General features: G+C 41.7%; 1 protein-coding gene across 3 annotated transcripts in view; it reads right to left on the bottom strand.

The window, feature by feature from the left end:
• Nucleotides 1-620: 620 nt before the first annotated feature.
• Nucleotides 621-19,104, bottom strand: part of ap1g1 (adaptor related protein complex 1 subunit gamma 1) — a 198,033-nt gene continuing 179,549 nt past the window's right edge. For all 3 annotated transcript variants that reach the window (XM_072518091.1, XM_072518089.1, XM_072518090.1), the window contains exons 20-23: nucleotides 18,838-18,939; nucleotides 13,420-13,580; nucleotides 12,749-12,847; nucleotides 621-6,325 (exon numbers count right to left, since the gene is read on the bottom strand). In XM_072518091.1, the coding sequence (XP_072374192.1) occupies nucleotides 6,224-6,325; nucleotides 12,749-12,847; nucleotides 13,420-13,580; nucleotides 18,838-18,939 (464 nt within the window). In that variant the 3' untranslated portion in view covers nucleotides 621-6,223. The remainder of the gene's footprint in view (nucleotides 6,326-12,748; nucleotides 12,848-13,419; nucleotides 13,581-18,837; nucleotides 18,940-19,104) is intronic.

Below are 19,104 nucleotides of genomic sequence, written 5' to 3'. Positions count from 1 at the left end.
GTTCGGGGAGGCCGGTACGGGAATTTAACCTGCGCTGCTGGCATTGTTCTGCATTACAGACCAGCTGTTTAACCCACTGTGCTAAACCACAGAGCCACATTTCCTCATGTAGTTTTCGGTCTACACCAAGTACATTGAGAAGCAGATTGTGGTTCAATAAGAAATTAATCTGTCATTATTTGAATTGAGAGAGGATGGCAGAACTGTACAAGTATTTTGATTGAGTAAAGTGTAGAAGAGATACTACAGGAGTTTTAAACAAGTATAAAAAGTTAATGGGACTATTTGGGGAGGACAGTGGTCTGGCATTAACCAAAATCTCAAAAGGAACTGTGCCAAACAACTGCTCAAGATAAATCAGAGATGTGTCCCAAAAAATTGACAAGCCAGCCTTCAGCTGTGGATGAACATTGAGCATCCATTAGGGATCAAATTAGCGAACACTTAAGGCACAGGTCATGGAAAGGTGGCATGGATTTGGTAAAAGGGCAAGCTTCTAATTTAATGCTTTGAGGAAATTGCTGTAGCAATACAATTACTTTTAATACAGTTAATACCAGTCGTGCATAACAATCTTATCTAGCCTTCACATGCCAGTAATAAAACACTGAAAATGTTAATTACGGACGTTTCCATTTTTATTAGTCAATGATCATAGTTTTTCCAACCCAAAAGACAATACATACAGAATTCTAAAATGTCCCAGGTAAGGGTTTACACCTTTATGTCCCATCCACTTCAAGATCAATTAAATTTATTTTGTACAATATCTCAAAAAATAAGTTTGTAGTAATTGTTTAATTTCCCAATGATAAATTTACTCCATAAAACTTTGAAAGATATAGATGAGGATAAAGTATCACAGGCGGCACACCTTATGAAGGAAACCAGAGGGATGGGGGAAAGATGGCACAACCCAAGATTTAATTCCCTCCTTTCTCAGCACCATGAGGCACTGTAACAATGCAGTCTTGCAGTAAAAACAATGGAATGATACATTCAGTTTTCATAAAACTGCAGGCTCAGTTTCACCAGTCAAATCTGCTTTTAACATGTTGGGTAATGGAAATCAAGTACAAATCAGACTATTTACACAGGTTTTTTTTTTTTTTTTAGAAAAAATCATGCATTCTGAACGCAGCTCTAACCCATTTTCAGAGGTACAGGTTAGACCAGACTAGTTCAAACAAGGCTCCAAAATCAGGCCACACTAACCTCCATTTTACACCCTGGATCACACCATGTTTCAGATCAATACAATCTTTTATTTTTAAGCCAGCTTCCCAAAGTATTTCCCCCCCATAACCATGGTAGCAATGCTCTTGAAACCTGGCCCTGGAAAAAGGCAAGAGAACTGCAGCCCTCTATAATTTTACTTGCTTGAGCCTGGGCAGGCACACACCTAAAGGGATACTGATTAGCTCAATTGCCATTGGCTCTCCTTAGGTACATATTATCTATCTCATCACAACTCCTTCTCCCATAGCTATGCTGGCTGAGAAAATGGAAGCATCCTAGCAAATTTCAATGGGCATCTCATAGTTATGCAATCATCTTTGCAAGTAAAGATATTTTTTGCACTTATCAATATATTTTTCATTGAAATAAATTAGCTAATCTGGCAATAATTAAGGAATTGGCAGGTGATATGAAATTATCTAACAGAACTCTATTTATTCATACATGTTAGATTATAACTGACCCAATTTAAGATTATTGGATGCATGCATAAAATTTAGGAAAGCAGTCCCATAAAAAAATTGTGAAAATTTACACCCTATGAGTTTAAGTAATAATGAAAAACTTATCAATTCTTAATGCATTTGATGGTTTGATACCCATGGCCCAGCAAAAGGAATGGAGGCGGGGCTGATATGGCGCTTTGAAGCCATGTGACAAAACAACCAGTTCAAATTTGGAGTCTGCATAGAACAGTAAAGGTGCAAGTGCAGGAACAGCTAGTTTACAGCACAAAGATTCAAAGCAATAAAAATACCAGATAATGTTAACAGATCAACACAGAACCTGAAAACAAGCTGATCCATATTTCCTCAATGTTATTGCACAGCATATGAAAGGAATTTAATCAGTAGTTAAAATGCCTGCTTTATTTCTCAAGCTTGCCCACCACCAAACCCTTCATCATAAGTATTTATATTTCTTCTGCAGACCTGAAGAATAATGCATAAAAATCAAATATTTAATTACACTGCTTCCCTTCAGATATTAGACACTAACCATTTCATTACTACACATTCATATCAAAGTCTCTGTATCCAACAGCATGAGAGAGCTCGCATCTGCTTTCCACTCTTTTAATATTTACACCAAAGTGATTTGCAGCTTAAATAATCCAAGTAAAAAAATCCAGTGCTATGATGAATTTGAACAGACAGCACAGCAAACATGTGACTTTTGCCACTTGGAAGAGGTTAACAGGTAGGAGGCATTGCTTAGTTAGAATATTTTGAATTTCTTCAAGAGTTTCTCAAAGACAAATCTTTTTGTTCCATCTACACCAATGCTACATTTTTCAAAACTGATGTATTAAAAATCATGGCCAGGATTTTATGGCTCCACTACAGGGTGTCCATCCCCCCAAACCTGCAGCAGATGTGGCGAGCCATTAAAATTCCCATTCAGTTTGGCGGGACTGTAATATCCCGGTGGCCAGGAGAGGCCGTAAAATCCTGTCCCATATCTAGCAAGAATCTCCTTTAACCTTTCCAATGGAGATGAACTCAAAAATAATTAACTTTATTAATATTCATTAAAAAAACATATTTTGGATGATGTGGAATACAGCCTCACAAACTGCCGAATTCATTTTCGGATTGGTGCTAAATTAACCATTCAGGACGGAAGATTAAAGGGAAATTAAAAAAGGCACATTTATGAATAAAATGACCAAAATCAAGATGTAAACTTTTCCACACTGGTTGTTCATTAACCCAGTACAGCCCAAGTTCCTGATATGCCATGGCCAATGAGAGCTGATGCACCCTGCCAGGTGTAAAAAAAAAAATACCCAAAGCCACAAAACAATGTGAATTGAAAACATGACCACTAATATCGCTGCTTTGTAATCTCAATCGCAGCTGGCTAGGAAATCATGTGTATCCCTGTTCAACAGAAATATACTAAATAACAGATGGCATAAGGAAATACTGCCTGAGATTTAAGCTCTACCTGAAAAGATGTCCTGAACTGATGCACACATCTACAGTAAAATCAAAAGAACATTTTTTGAAGTGAAGTATTGTCATCAGCATGCAGTAACATATGACAACATGCAACAAATAGCCGTAACAAAGTTACTGTTGCTTTCTTAATGGCAATTTATTTCTTTAATCTCATGTAGAATCTTAGGAGCCATACCAATAGTTAATCAATCTAACTTGGGGACATAATTTAATAATGCAGTTCATTTTCTGGGATACAATACTTTATTGCCTATTCTTGTCTCTTGCTCAGTAATTATAAAAAAAAGAGAACTCAAAAATAATTTTGCATATTTGATGACCCAAAGTTAATGGCAAATGAAGTACAGTTGAAATTTCTGTTACTCCCATAACTGCAGATTAGTTTCAAGTCTTCAAATTGCACTCTTCATGAAATTCAGCTAAAATTACAAAAGAATGTTTCACTTAACAAGTGGGCTCATTATTAGAAGTATAGATTTAAAACCGTCAGGGAAGTCATGAGATTTTCTCAATTTACTATTGCTCTATCAAACCAAAATTTTATAAAGCGATCCAAAATTCAAATGCACAGAATTGCACAGGCACAGCTTCCATTAAGGTAGTGAGGTAATGTTGTCAGTTCAGATGGTCCATTAAACTAAACAAATCAACTACCACTGAAGTGATGCATGAATACCTTTTGCCAAGTGGCAAAGGAGGCAATCTCAGGAATCCACATTCTTGAAGAGATGAGTGTTACCCTGCAGTCAGTACTACTATATACATAACTAAGCATGAATGTTTAAACAAAATAACTAGCAATCATGAACATCCGGTTTTGAGAAATATCCACTTTTCCTCAGCTGTGCAGGATCGGGATGAGTCAATGTCGATAAAGCACAACTCTATTTAAATAATGGAATGATTTCATATGTCAGAGACTGCATTATGAAAATATTTTTAATCCTAGATGTCCTTTTTGCAAACACACCATAATAAAAACTTTCTTTCATTGTATTTAACCAGGTTTCATGTTAAACAAGAAAACTGTAGTTACGCTGATACCATTACCAGCATAACTCATTTGTTGAATGTTCATTTCATGCGATCTTGCAAAAACACACTGCAGCTTATATGCTGTGCATACAAATTAGCATATACAACTGTTACATCTAACTCCTTTCAAAGACCAGAACTATTAGCTATGTTTGCAGCAGCCTCGATTTAAAAAATTCAGCTTCTGCTTCTCCTTATAAAAGTTACTGAAAGTGGCCATTTTGCAGCTTTTAAGAGCATCAAGTATATATACCATCAACTGCCCAATACATTCAAGACTTGTCAAAAACTGTCCAACATATTTCTTTCTGAAAAAATTAAATATAATCTTTGTTCTCCTCACCCACAATTTAAAAGACCATATAAGATGGCTGCTAAGAAACCATACTTGTAATGGGCAAGTGAGTAGTTGTATGCTCGAAAATACAACAACATTTTTAACAAAAGAAACTCCCAATGTTGTAAGCCATTTTAAAATTTCACATCAAAAGGGAAAGGTTTTTGTTTAAGCCATCTTGCTCAGTTTTAGTTAGGTAAATCTCAAGATTTAAATTGCCATATCCCTTTTCATTCATCCATTTATAGAATCATAAAATGTTCAAAATTTCCATTGTTACTTTAATCCTAATGGTCTTTAAGACATTGAGTTAGTTCAGTGATTTACTAACAATACACTGGGAATAGTCCTGCAATATAAGACCATGAAAGTGACTAGACTCAATTTAAAAAATTTATTTTTTAAAAAAGGAACTCTCAAAAATTCAAGGATTTCAAGATTTGTTGGACACCAATCAGTAACTAATGGCAAATTCCTAGTGCACAAAACCTAGTTCAAACTAAATTTGAAGTGTAAAAGCCTCCAAAAATAATTGTTACATAATTTAACTGTACAAATGCATATCATAATATACAGTTGACCAGGAAATACTAAATTTTGTCACATGACCTTTAATGCATCAGATTCTGATGAGGCTGAAATGTTTGACTACTAATTTTTGCAGGTATGTTTTATAGAAATTATTAATTTCACAGCAGAAAAGCAGAGGGGACCAATAATCAAACTCTTTCCTGTCCAGAGAAGTGAAAAAGTAAAGTTTGCAAATTAGTCACAGTGCAGATGGAATGGTATCAAATTACTAGTTTTGCAGACTCATACAAAAAAAGAGATAAGCTTTGTGACTGTCGACCATTTAAACAATATGCTTTTGAAAAACAAGACAAAGTTATGAAGTTCAAAGAGAACAATGATGTGACTAAGATTCTTTGCTGCTAAATCAGATTGTCACAGACATTGAGCTCATTATAAAAGTTCAGCAAGTGAACTGACTGGCACCTTTTTCTGACTGTGCAAACATCATGAATGCCCACCCATGAAAAACTGATTTCTGGATGAGCAAGTGTTGAGAGTTATCATCCAATTAATAACCTATACAGTTTACAGGTTAAATGCTAAAGAGGGCAAAACTGCTTTTGAAGACTGTTGGACATTTTATTATGAGATCCTTAGTGAATGAATGAAAAAATCATTACAGTATAGAACCCACTGCAACCAATTTATAATGTTCTCTGCTCTAGTTCCCAATAAATGCAAGTGGGGCGTAGAAAAACAATAGCTTCTTGATGTGCTCTAAAATCTTGCAAAGCTGCTGGGCACATACTGACAAACTGGATCACATCTTCTGTGCAAATGTTCCAAGTTCTGCCAAGATCAGTGGGTAAAGCAGGAAGAGTGTGTAGTGCATACCACAAGCAGATACTCCAACGATGAACATGATGTTGAAAGAGACTAATATAGGTGTGTTTTGAAAAGTGATTAGCATTTGTAGGCATGATATTCCTCAAAGTTTGTTCATTAATTTTGCAACCCATATTGAAGGCTGATATACATGTTATGATGTTGTGCATAAGGGCACTCTTCGGATTTGACCTTCCCAAAGATTTACCAAAATCCACTGGTGGAAAAGAGGTTGAAGCCACCCAAACAATCACTGCCACGATTGAGGGGGAAAGTTATTTACTTCTGCTAAATCTTGCACTGGTGATCCATTAAGGTTATACATGATCTTTATCCTCATGCGAAGTTGTTGCTAAAAACAGAAGGACAACACTGATTAACATTAAAAGAAAAATCAAGATAGCCGTGTAAGGCGCTGGATAAGCAACCCAGAAGCTGCAATTTCAAATTGCACTATTGTAATTGCAAACTTAAATTTAATACATCTGTTAATTTATAGACTAGAGCCAGCAGAAATGGTCATAAATGCTACTGGTATTTGTTGGAATTATCAATTGGAAACACTACCCTAACCTGATGTGGCATATATGACTAGTCCGCTTTCTGCGGTTGACTCTTAATGCTTTGAAGCAGGGGGACTAGCTGTTTAGTTGTAAATTGCTGTACTGTGCTCACAGACAACTAGAGATGGACAATAAATATGACTTGCCACTGTGGCTCAAAGCATGTGAATAGGTGAATTTAATCCATAGATTCAGCTGTCAAATGTGCATTAATCTAGGTTTAGCTCAATTTTAAAGTCCTTTACTTCAGGGAATGCAATGCTTTCAAAAAAATCCTATAGGAAAGAGATCATATTTAAAAGGGAATTGTAAATTATTCCTGGTAACTTTCTGTGCTTAAAAACTGGGAGTCCTAAACATCTGATTTTACAGTGAAATTAAGTTATTCAAACTCAAATTTCAGCTGATTCACATTGCAGCATAACAGTCAGCCTCGTAATGTAGACTGGAAAGTGGAAGGTTCGAGCAAGAAGCCAACAATTCAGGAGGAGTTTAAAGCAAAAAAATTAAGCTCAGCAAGAGCATCATCATTTGAGCCAATAAAACAGAAAATGCTGGAGAAACTCAGATCTGGCAGCATCTGTGGAGTGAAAAAGTATTAATGTTTTGGATTCAAATTACCCTTCTAAACCTGCTGAGTTTATCCAGCACTTTGTTTTTATTTCAGATTTCCAGCATCCGCAATATTTTGCTTCTATCATTTGAGCCAAGTCTGACACATTCTTTTCACCCATTCCTCAGACAAAGAAATTCTGGGAAAGTTGGCACATTCTGCAACTCTTGGGAATGTAACTGCAGTACTAATCCCATCCGTTCTCTACTATGCCTCTTCTTGACTTCAATTTACCCATCAATGGAGATCATCAATTTACTGTCCGTTTCTTATATCACTTAGAATACTATTAAATGGCATGTTAAACTTCTCAATTTTAAGTCATACATTCAACAATTTCCAGCCCACTTTTAAACAGAATTCAAATTCTCAAAATACTATGGTGGGGATTTGAACTTCTAGATTACCACTCCAGGCCTCTGGATTATAAAACCTCTGGATTACTGGTCCAGGAACACAGCACTTCACTCCAGCCATTGCTCACATTTCTGGTACTATCCTGGTAAATATTCATTGTACTTCCCCAAGACCAATAGATCCTTTTTTATAATTGTGGATCTCAAGTGGCAATTCAAAGCCTTGAGAATATCTTGAACCTCACCACTTCAAACTATATCTAACCCCCATTCCTCATACATATCCAAAACTGGGATATGACCTCTTCAAAACAAAAAATCTGAGGTTAGTCAGATAAGATTAACCGCTTTCATCATAGAATTTACAGTCATTCGGCCCATCGAGTCTGCACCGGCCCTTACAAAGAGCACCCTACTCAAGCCCACATATCTACCCTATCCCCGTAACCGCCACTTAACCTTTTTGGATACCAAGGGCAATTTACCATGGCCAATCCACCTAACCCACACATCTTGGACTGTGGGAAGAAGCCGGAGCACCCGGAGGAAACCCACGCAGGCACGGGGAGAACGTGCAGACTCCACACAGACAGTGATCCAAGCCGGGAATCGAACCCTGGAGCTGTGAAGCAACTGTGTTAACCACTATGCTACCGTGCTGCCCTGAAACCAAGCTTTGAAACCATGTTGACTGTCATTTTCCTTTCTTTATCTCAATTGAAGTCCAAATTCTTCATATCATAAGAGCATGACTTGTTAGTTTACAGATCCAATTACCGATGGAAGGAGTCATCAACGGTGCTATCAAGTGGCACTTAGCAATAACCTGCTCACAAACGCTCAGTTAGAGTTCTGCCAGGGTCACTTAGCTCCTGGCCTCATTACAGCCTTGGTGCAAACACGGCCAAAAGAGCTGAAAGCTAGAGGCAAGGTGAGAGTGACTGCCCTTAACATCAAGGCAGCATTTGACCGAGTGTGGCATCAAGGAGCCCTAGCTAAACTGGAGTCGATGGGAAAAACTCGCCGTTGGTTTGAGTCATACCTGGCACAAAGGAAGATGGTTGTGGTGGTTGGCGGTCAAACATCTCAACTCCAGGACATCACTGCAGGAGCTCCTCACGGTAGTGTCCTAGGCCCAGCCAGCTTCAGATGCTTCATCAATGACCTCCCTTCCATCATAAGGTCAGAAGTGGGGATGTTTGCGGATGACTGCACAATGTTCAACACCGTTTGCGACTCCTCAGATAATGAAGCAGTCCATGTCCATTTGCAGCAAGACCTGGATAATATCCATCCAGGCTTGTGCTGACAAGTGGCAAGTTACATTTGCGCCATACAAGTGCAAGACAATGACCATCTTATCATAGAATGTACAGTGCAGAAGGAGGCCATTCGGCCCATCGAGTCTGCACCGGCACTTGGAAAGAGCACCCGACTTAAGCCCACGGCTCCATCCTATCCCCGTAACCCCACCTAACCGTTTGGACACCAAGGGGCAATTTAGCATGGCCAATCCACCTAATCTGCACATCTTTGGGAGGAAACTGGAGCAACCGGAAGAAACCCACACAGACACGGGGAGAAAGTTCACACTCCACACAGACACCCGAGGCCGGAATTGAACCCGGGATCCTGGAGCTGTGAGACAGCATACCAACCACTGTGCCGCCCATCTCCTACAAGTGAGCATCTGACCACCACCCCATGACATTCAATGGCATTACCACTGCTGAAGCCCCCACAATCAACATCCTGCAGGTTACCATTGATCAGAAACTGAACTGGACAGCCATATTAATACCGTGGCTACCAGGGCAGGTCAAAGGCTAGGAATCCTACCGCAAGTAATTCCGCCCCCCCCCCCCACACGCTCCAAACGCCCATCTGCCACAAGGCACAAGTCAGGTGCAGGGTGGCCTGGTAGCAGGATGGTTAGCACTGTTGCTTCACAGCGCCAGCGTCCCAGGTTCGATTCGCAGCTTGGGTCACTGTCTGCACGTTCTCCATGTGTCTGTGTGGGTTTTCTCCCACAAGTCCCAAAAGACGTGCGTTAGGTAATTGGGCATTCTGAATTCTCCTTCAGTGCACCCGAACAGGCTCCGGAGTGTGGCAGCTAAAGGCTTTTCACAGTAACTTCATTGCAGTATTAATGTGAGCCTACTTGTGACAATAATAAAGATTATAATGGAATACTCAACTTGCCTGGATGAGCGCAGCTCCAACAACACTCAAGAAGCTCGACACCATCCAGGACAAAGCAGCCCACTTGATTGCTATCCCTTCTACAAACATTCAAACCCTTTACCACCGCCGAACAGTGGCAGCAGTGTGTACCATCTACAGGATGCACTGCAGTAACTCACCACGATTCCTTAGACACCACAGTTCCTTAGACAGCACGTTCCAAACCCATGACCACTACCATCTAGAAGAACAAGAGCAGCAGATACCTGGGAACCCCACCACCTGGAGGGGCTGGTTTAGCTCACTGGGCTAAATCGCTGGCTTTTAAAGCAGACCAATGCAGGCCAGCAGCACGGTTCAATTCCCGTACCAGCCTCCCCGAACAGGCGCCGGAATGTGGCGACTAGGGGCTTTTCACAGTAACTTCATTTGAAGCCTACTTGTGACAATTAGCGATTTTCATTTCATTTTCATTCCCCTCCAAGTCATTCACCACCCTAACTTGAAAATATATCGCTATTCCATCACTGTCACTGGGTCAAAATCCTGGAACTCCTTCCCTAACAGCACAGTGGGTATACCATCACCTCAAGGACTGTAGTAGTTCAAGAAGGCAACTCACCACCACCCCACCACCCTCTGAAGAGCAACTAGGGAGGGATGGGCAATAAATGCTGGTCTAACCAGCGACACCCACATCCCATGAATGAATTTTAAAAATACACTGCAACTGGATCAGAAACAGATTTGTCCAGGGGCCAATGAATCACTCAAAGTTTAGAGCAAGTCAGGGGTCTGGAACCTGCAGCTTCAGAGCTGTATGCTGCTCTTTAATATCCCATTTGCAGCTCCCAGCCTTTTTCAATTGGATGATGCTAACATGAAAAAGCCTTAAAGCTCAAGTGAAGAACTGTGTTTTCGTGGGGTTGAGAACCTAATCATTATGCTGCAATCTCTGGTTTCAAATAATTTTACTGAAAAACAGAAGTGGTTTAGCTGCACCATAGTTGTAGATAATGCCTTTGATTCAAGGAACTTATTTTATGGTTGTCACCATTATTTTGCTTAGGTAGTCGGGACTATAAATTTTGAATGGACTAAGAGAAGCTATTCTGAGAATTTATAATCAGAAAAATGGTCTCAATTCCATGTGTATTAAATTTGTTTTAAAGTTGACCATACAGACAAAATATTATAGTTTAATAAAAGTGAAAGAATGCAACAATTCAGGGTAGTCTATTTTAAATTTGCCTTTTTCTATTATACATAAATTCAATGCCTGTATTTTGTTTACTATGTACAAAGTAGTCATTTTATAACAGGTAGAACCATGGAATTCTCACAGTGCAGAAGGTGGTCATTTGGCCCATTGAGTTTGCATTGACTTTCTGAAAAGGCACTCTACTTAGGCCCACTCCCTGACCCTATCCCAGTAACCCCTTAACCTCACCTAACCTGCATGTTCCTAGACACTAAAGGGCACTTTACCATGGCCAATCCACCCAACCTGCACTTCTTTGGATTGTTGGAGGAAACTGAAGCACTGGGAGGAAATCCAGGCAGACACAGGAAGAAAATCCAAACTTCACAGACAGTCAAAGGCTGGAATGGAACCTGGGTCTCTGGTGCTGTGAGGCAGCAGTGTTAACCACTCTGCCACCTTACCACCCGAGGTACATGGTAATTTACCAAGCATTGGTTTAGATATGCTGAATTTTGCAGCTGCCATGATGACTATTAAACTATTGTCGACTTCTAAATGGGGAGATGCTGAGGAAATCAGAAGCATAAAGAGACTTGGGAGTCCTTGTTCACCATTCTCTCAAAGTTAACGTGCAGGTTCAGTCGGCAGTTAGGAAGGCAAATGCAATGTTAGCATTATGTAAAGAAGGCTAGAATACAAGACCAGGGATATATTTCTGAGGCTGTATAAGGCTCTGGCCAGACCCCATTTTTTCCAGGCAGCATTATGCGCAGTACATGTAATCAGGAAAGTGCCTGAGTTGATGGAAATGTTCCTACCAGCTACTAAAAACCTGCTGAATGAAAAAACCTATGGTATGTGTCCCATTGCAATATAGACATCATATTTCTGTAATACAAATTGGTTTGAAAGTAATTTCAAGTAAGAGTACAAGACCAGGGATATACTTCTGAGGTTATATAAGACTCTAGTCAGACCCCATTTAAAGTAATGCGAGCAGTTTTGGCCCCCGTATCTAAGAAAGGATGTACTGGCTTTGGAAAGGGTCCAGAGGAGGTCCACAAGAATGATCCCTGGAATGAAGAGCTTGTCGTATGTGGAACGGCTGAGGACTCTGGGTCTGTACGCTGTTGGAATTTAGAAGGATGAGGAGGGATCTTATTGGATAGAGTGGACTTGGAGAGGATGTTTCTACTTGTAGAAAAACTAGAGCCAGAGGACACAATCTCAGACTAAAGGGACGATCCTATAAAACAGAGATGAGGAGGAAGAATTTCTTCAGCCAGAGGGTGATGAATCTGTGGAACACTTTGCCACAGAAGGCTGAAGAGGCCAATTCACTGAGTGTCTTTAAGACAGAGATAGATAGGTTCTTGATTAATAAGGGGATCAGGGGTTATGGGGAGAAGACAGGAGAATGGGGATGAGAAAAATATCAGCCATGATTGAATGGCGGAGCAGATTCAATGGGCCAAGTGGCCTAATTTTGCTCCTATGTCTTACGGTTATGGACTGTCGTAAAAACCCATCCGGTTCACTCATGCCCTTTAGGGAAGGAAATCTGCTGTCCTTACTCAGTCTGACCTACATGTGATCCATAGCAATGTGGTTGACTCTCAAATGCCCTCTGAAATTGAGGGCAGTTAGGGGCGGGAAATAAGTGCTGGCACAGCCAGCGACACTCATGTTCCATAAAATGAATTAAAACATGTTTTGATTTCAAACGATTTTTAAAACAAAAGGGTCTTCAGGTAAAAATGATCGTCGACCCTTGCCTAGAAAGACAGCATTCCAAGATTATCTCAAATTCTGTCAAGAACCTCAAATTGAAATTCATGAGAAATCTGTGACATACCTTCTGTGGATTAAGTACTTTAATGACCTGTGTAACAGCTCCTGCATTTCGTGCTGGAATTATATTATTACTTGGAGAAAGAAGCTGTAGCTGAAATGTCTGTAGAATTTAAGGAAAGCAATGTGGATTTAAGCATTCATAACAGATAAACAATTCACATCTAATTAAGACTTGATTCAGACACCCAACACTGTAAAATCATCAAAATCTCAGTACCCTGATTCCTCATTTAAAAATCTAACTTTTCTTTCTTTAAGAGCCTGTGATAGTGTAGCATGAAAGCTGAAAACATTGCTTAATTATAACCATGATCATTGTCAAGCAGGCTTGCAACACTTCGAATTTACTTTTGAGAGAATTCAAATTGCTTCCTTTCCATGGGGTCTCCATCATTCCTCTTTTTTTTTTTAACACTCCCATAAATATTGTATTTTTGGGGCAAAACTCAATTTGGATTTCCTGAATTGTTACCACATTTTTCCATTAAGCCAGCAAATGTTACAGACTTCACATTGGAGAACCCTATTTGGCCCAAACTGATTTATTTTGTGAAGTCATTGTTCTAATTGATTAATTACCCACTCAGTTACCTGAATAGCTAGTGGACAGTTGTGAAGTAATTTCCTTAAACAATTACCTTGGTCGAACAGTACATTAAACCAGGTAAATACCTTTGGTACTGCAGCTTGAAATACAAAGTCAGTCATGTCGCCTTCTGTGGAATTGGTAGCACTAATTGTAACAACAGTTACGTTAGGATTCGTGTTGGAACGTTCAAAGTTAAACTCTATTTTCAAACCACCTTTACAGTATGCTGTAACAGGTGGAACGCCTGTAGAATAAAAAAAATTGTATTTAGTGACAACATGGCAATATCCTAACATTTCCAGGCCTGGACCTTTAAATCATGGATGTCAGATCTATTTATATCTTCATTGCTCATAATGGCACTTTTCCTTGGAGTGGCTCAATGTCCCCGTCAACAGAAAATACTGGACAATGTCAGCAGGTCTGACAGCATCTGTGAAGAGAGACAGGAGCTAACGTTTTGAGTCTGGATGACACTTTGTCAAAGCTAGAGAGAACTGGAAATTGGGTCAGATTTATACTGGGGGGGGGGGGGGGGGGGGGGGGGGGCTAATAGCATTTTATACAACGTTCAGCAGAACTCTAGCTTTTGTATAATGCCCATGATCCTTCTGCCTTTTTAACAATCACATTCAATAACTTTGCGCATTTATATCTTCAAGTTTTTACGTTCCCATGCCCCCTTTACTTTGTTACCTATCCTTGTTCTTCCTATCAAAATGTGTAACTTCATACTTCTCTGCATTAAATTGCAACCATTTAATGCACAGCTTGCGTTATGTTCAACCACGGTTTGCCTGTTTATCATATTTATCTCTGCATGTGAGAGTGCAAGATAGACAGTACTGACCATTTGCTTTGTTGACTCTGGTTTAGTAAAGTTTCTTCTATTTATTCAAAACAGTGGAATTTTGTGGCTTTATTCTCTTAGTATCCAACTATAATTTCAAATTTTGTCTATTTCAAACAAAATGTTATTGATCCCTAACTGGATTATAAAAATGTGAAGTCACGAAACCAATAGCAGAATGGATAGAATGCAAACTACTAAACAGAAACAGAATAGGGATTATGCTTAGCCACTCAATGGTTTAACAAAAAAACAGGAAGTGGAGTCCCAACATATCCATGCAATTTGGAATCAAATCAGGAAATATAATTTCAAAGTTTGCAGATACAAAATTGGGGATATAGTTAATTAATACTGAGGAAGAAGGTTACAATTCAAGACAACATTAACACACTTGCAGATTGGTGCATGTAGAGAAGCCGGAGGTTCGACTTCCGGTGGCAGCATGTAGATGGAGGTTGCACGATAGGTGGTTCCCGCTAGAGTTTCTGGACTTTTATGCCCAGTTTCAGGGGTAGTTTGTGGAATTGTTGTGGGAGGTCATAAGGAAGTAAAGGAATGTTTAAGCCCCAGAAGAAAGACGCTGGAAAGAAAGGGGCGAGGAAATGTTCATCGTTGGGGGCGGCTGAGTTCTGCGGGAAGATGGCCGGAGCTGGGTCATCGGTTGGGGCCGCTCCCCTCATGGTGGTAACTCTTACCGAGGTGATGTTAGTGGAGTTTCAAAGGCTGTTGGCTAAGCATTTGGAGTAGCTTCCGAGGGGAGATGAAGGCTTTGCTTAAAGAGTGGGTGAAGGAGGTGATTGCCCCTATAAAGGTGGCAGTGACGGAGACGTTGGCTGAGGTGAGGGAGCAAGGAGAGACGTTGAACGGGGTGGAGGAGGCATTGTCGCAACACTACAACCAGTTCACCTCGATGGGTGAAGAGCTGCAGAGGGTGGGAGTGGTCAACGAAGGTCTCAGAGTCATGGTGGAGGACATGGAGAATAGGTCGAGGAGGCAAAAATTTGAGAATTTTTTTGCCCAAGGGAGTGGAGGCCTCCCCCCCCCCCCCCGCCCCGAGTCTGACTGAGTACTTTGCGAAGATGTTTGCAGAGTTGATGGGGGAAGGGGAAGAACCCTCCCACTACGCTACCACCAATAAAGCACAACAGCCCCTATACGTCCTCAGGAAACTAAGGAAATTCAGCATGTCCACATTAACTCTTACGAACTTCTACAGATGCACCACAGAAAGCATCCTATCTGGCTGCATCACAGCCTAGTGTGGCAACTGCTGGGCCCAAGACTGCAAGAAACTTCAGAGAGTCGTGAACACAGCCCAGTCCATCACACAAACCTGCCTCCCATCCATTGACTCCATTTACACCTCCTCCCGCTGCCTGGGGAAAGCGGGCAGCATAATCAAAGACCCCTCCCACCCGGCTTACTCACGCTTCCAACTTCTTCTATTGGGCAGGAGATACAAAAGTCTGAGAACACGCACAAACAGACTCAAAAACAGCTTCTTCCCCGCTGTTACCAGACTCTTAAACGACCCTCTTATGGACTGACCTCATTAACACTTCACCCTGTATGCTTCATCCGATGCCAGTGTCTATGTATTTACATTGTGTTGCCCTATTATGTATTTTCTTTTATTTCCTTTTCTTCTCATGTACTTAATGATCTGTTGAGCTGCTCGCAGAAAAATACTTTTAACTGTACCTTGGCACACGTGACAATAAACAAAATCCAATCCAACAAGTTGGACAGGGCGCATCAGTTGCTCAGGCAGAAGCCTAAAACGTTTACCAAAAACTTTACTAAATGAGAGTCAACAAAGCAAACTGCCAGTACTATCTGCCTTGTATTCTCACATGAGCTACCAAGGGCTGTTTTCGTCTGCTTTCACAGCTACGTGAAGGAGAAGGTTTCGAGCTGGGCAAAGCAGAGACGTCATGTGACTTGAGAAGCGTTGGTATACGCATATACCAAGATTTGATGGCGGAGTTGGCGAGAAGTCGGGCGGCCCTTGGATGGGTGAAGGCAGCACTGTGCGGCAGTGGAGTGAGATTTGGAATGGTCTACCCAGTGAACCCCAGAGTGACTCACAATTCAAAGGACTTTTATTTTGAGACGGTGGAGGCAGCAGAGGCGTTCGTTAAGGCTAAAGGACTGGGACGGAGGTGAGAGTTAGGATTTGGACTTGGTCGGTGGGGACAGCGAATTTGTTTTCTTATTGAGGGTTTTCGATTTGATTGGGGTTTTGTTTGTCTCTTAAAGGGGGACGGCTTTATTCATGTGTTCTGGGTTGTGGTTTTCTTTTTTCCTGATGGGTGCAGTTCTGTTTTGTTTCTTGGTTTAAGGGAAGTGGGGTCTGGGTACGTGGGGCCAGATTACTGAGGAGATTTGGGGGAGGGCTCTGGCAGGGGTCACCGCACTAGCAAAGTTTGTCTAGTGAACGGGACTCTGGTGGTGGTGGGGGGGGGGGGGGGGGGGGGGGGGGGGGGGGGTAGCTGGTGGCACTGGTAAGTGTATATGGCCCCAATTGTAATGATGCGGGGTTCATGAAGAGAGCAATGGGTACAGGGCAGGATGGGGAGTAGATGGTGGTTCCAGAACAGATTAATAAGATGTTTGACGAGTTCTATAGGGACTTGAAGTCGTAGCCACTGGAGCAGGAGCGGGGGATGAGGGAGCTTCTGGGTGGGCTAGAGTGCCCGGGATTGGGGAAAGTGGAGAGGGCAGAATTGAAGAGCTGTTGAAGTTGGAGGAGGTGAAGGTGGTGATTGGCAGGATGCAGGCAGAGAAGGCAGCAGAGCCAGACGGGTTCCCGGTTGAATTTTATTAAAACATTTCAGCATAAGCTGGCGCCGTTGATGGTGTGAATGTTTGAGGACGTGATGGACAGGGGTGTCTTGCAGGAGTTCGGGGTTGCGGGCGCTGGCAACGACGCCGGTTCCCCCCGATTGCCGCCGGGAAGTATTCAGTGAGTCCAGTGGTGGTGGCCATGTTGAAGATCTGGAGGCAGTTTAGGCAGCATTTTAGGTTGAGAGCTGGGTCAGGGGGGGATGCCGATTAGGGGGAATCATGGGCTCGAGCCAGGGAGGATGGACTCAAGGTTCCGGGGATGGGAAGAGAAGGGGGAAAATCAAGGAAATGTTTCTGGGAGGGCGATTTAAGAGTCTGGAGGAGTTGGGTGAGAAGATTGGGCTGGTGTAGGGCGAAGGTTTCAGGTATATGCAGGTGCGGGACTTTGCGAGGAAACTGTTCCCAATAGCGCCTGCCTCCTCATTGCTGGAAGCGGTGCTGTCAGCTGGCCGAGGGGGAGGGATGATTGGAGGGGGGAGGTAGTCTCGGTGATTTACGGGATGATTTTGGAGGAGGATGGGGTGTCCACGGATGGGATTAGGGTGAAGTGGGAGAATGAGTTGGGGGTGCTGCTGGAGGAGGGACTGTGGTGCAAAAGTAAATGCCTCGACTTCATGCGCGAGGGTGGGGCTGATACAGCTGAAGGTAGTGTATAGGTCACACCGTACAAAATCTAGGATGAACTAGCTATTTGAATGGGTGGAGGATGTCAGTGAGTGATGTGGGAGGAGCCATGTGAACCATGCATATGTTTTGGTCCTGCTCAAAACTGGAACGGTTTTGGAGGATGGTGTTCAGTGCCATTTTAGGGGGTTTACATGTGGAGCATGTCCCCTAGAAGCCATATTTGAGGTGTCAGACCAGCCTGCAGGCAGGTGCAGGGGCAGATGTTTTAGCCTTTGCTTCGCTAATTGCTCGCAGATGAGTCTTGTTGGGGTGGAGGTCAGCTTCTCCGCTTTGTGCCTCGGCGTGGCGAGGGGGGTGGGGTTGTTTGTTGGGAGTTATTGATCCTGGAAAAAGTGAAATTTGTTAGGAGGACGACGAATGATGGTTCGACAATTGTTGGTATTTGTTTATTTTGCATTTCGGCGAGTTGGTTACCGTTGTTTATTGAGGTGGGGGAGGGCTTGGTGGATCGGGGGGTTTGTGGGGTTGTCGTAATTTGTAATAATGTTTTAAAAAATTTAAATAAAAATACTTTAAGTGTGAGGTGGTACACTTTGTTAGAAAGTTCTTCTGATTTATGAAGGAACACGCTGAGACTCACTATCAATGTCCAACTATCAAGAACACATTGAAGATGCTTGGCACCACCCAGGACAAAACAGCCACCCAGTTTGATCAGCCATTCACCACATCAAAATTCACCCCACCACCGGCACATTGCGGCTACAGTATGCACTGACTGCAAGATGTAACACAGCAACTCCAAGTCTCCTTCAACACCACCAGACACATCGGCATACCACCACTCCAATTCCTCCACGTTACACAGTGCTGACATGAGAATATAATGCCTTTCCCCAATCCTCAGTCACAACTTCCTGCCTAACAGTACCGGGACTGGAGCGGTTCAAGTTGGGAACTTACCACCATCTTCTCAAGTGTAATTCTGGATGGGCAATAAATTTGGCACTGCCAGTGATGCCCAAATCCTGAACGTAAATTAAATAATCACTTGGGTAAGAATGTCAAAAATGATCAGTACTGATGAGAAGTATACCTAGATGCTTTCAGGAAAGAGTAGCAAAAAATCAATTTAACCATTCACTGGAATTCTAACAGCAAAAAGATTTTTTACCTGAAGCTAGATCATTGAAGACTCCCTGTGATGCTAAACCGTCCAACAAAAATGGTGCCTGTGAAATTTGTGGTGCTTGGACATTTAATGGCATGGTTCCACCTGTAAATCAAAATCACAATTTAGTTGATCAAAAACATTAAGAGTGGCCATGAAATAGCCCAAACCTTATAAATTCTTACTATAGATTTTTGCTCTCCATAATTTGTGTTGTCTTCACAACTTTGTTCTTATTATTACTCCATATCATATTTCAAAAAACCTGCA

The sequence above is a fragment of the Scyliorhinus torazame genome, chromosome 10, assembly GCF_047496885.1.
Source record: "Scyliorhinus torazame isolate Kashiwa2021f chromosome 10, sScyTor2.1, whole genome shotgun sequence".
Taxonomy (NCBI): Eukaryota; Metazoa; Chordata; class Chondrichthyes; order Carcharhiniformes; family Scyliorhinidae; genus Scyliorhinus; species Scyliorhinus torazame.
Note: the sequence above shows the minus strand (reverse complement) of the source record. Positions and strands in the feature narration are given on the sequence as shown.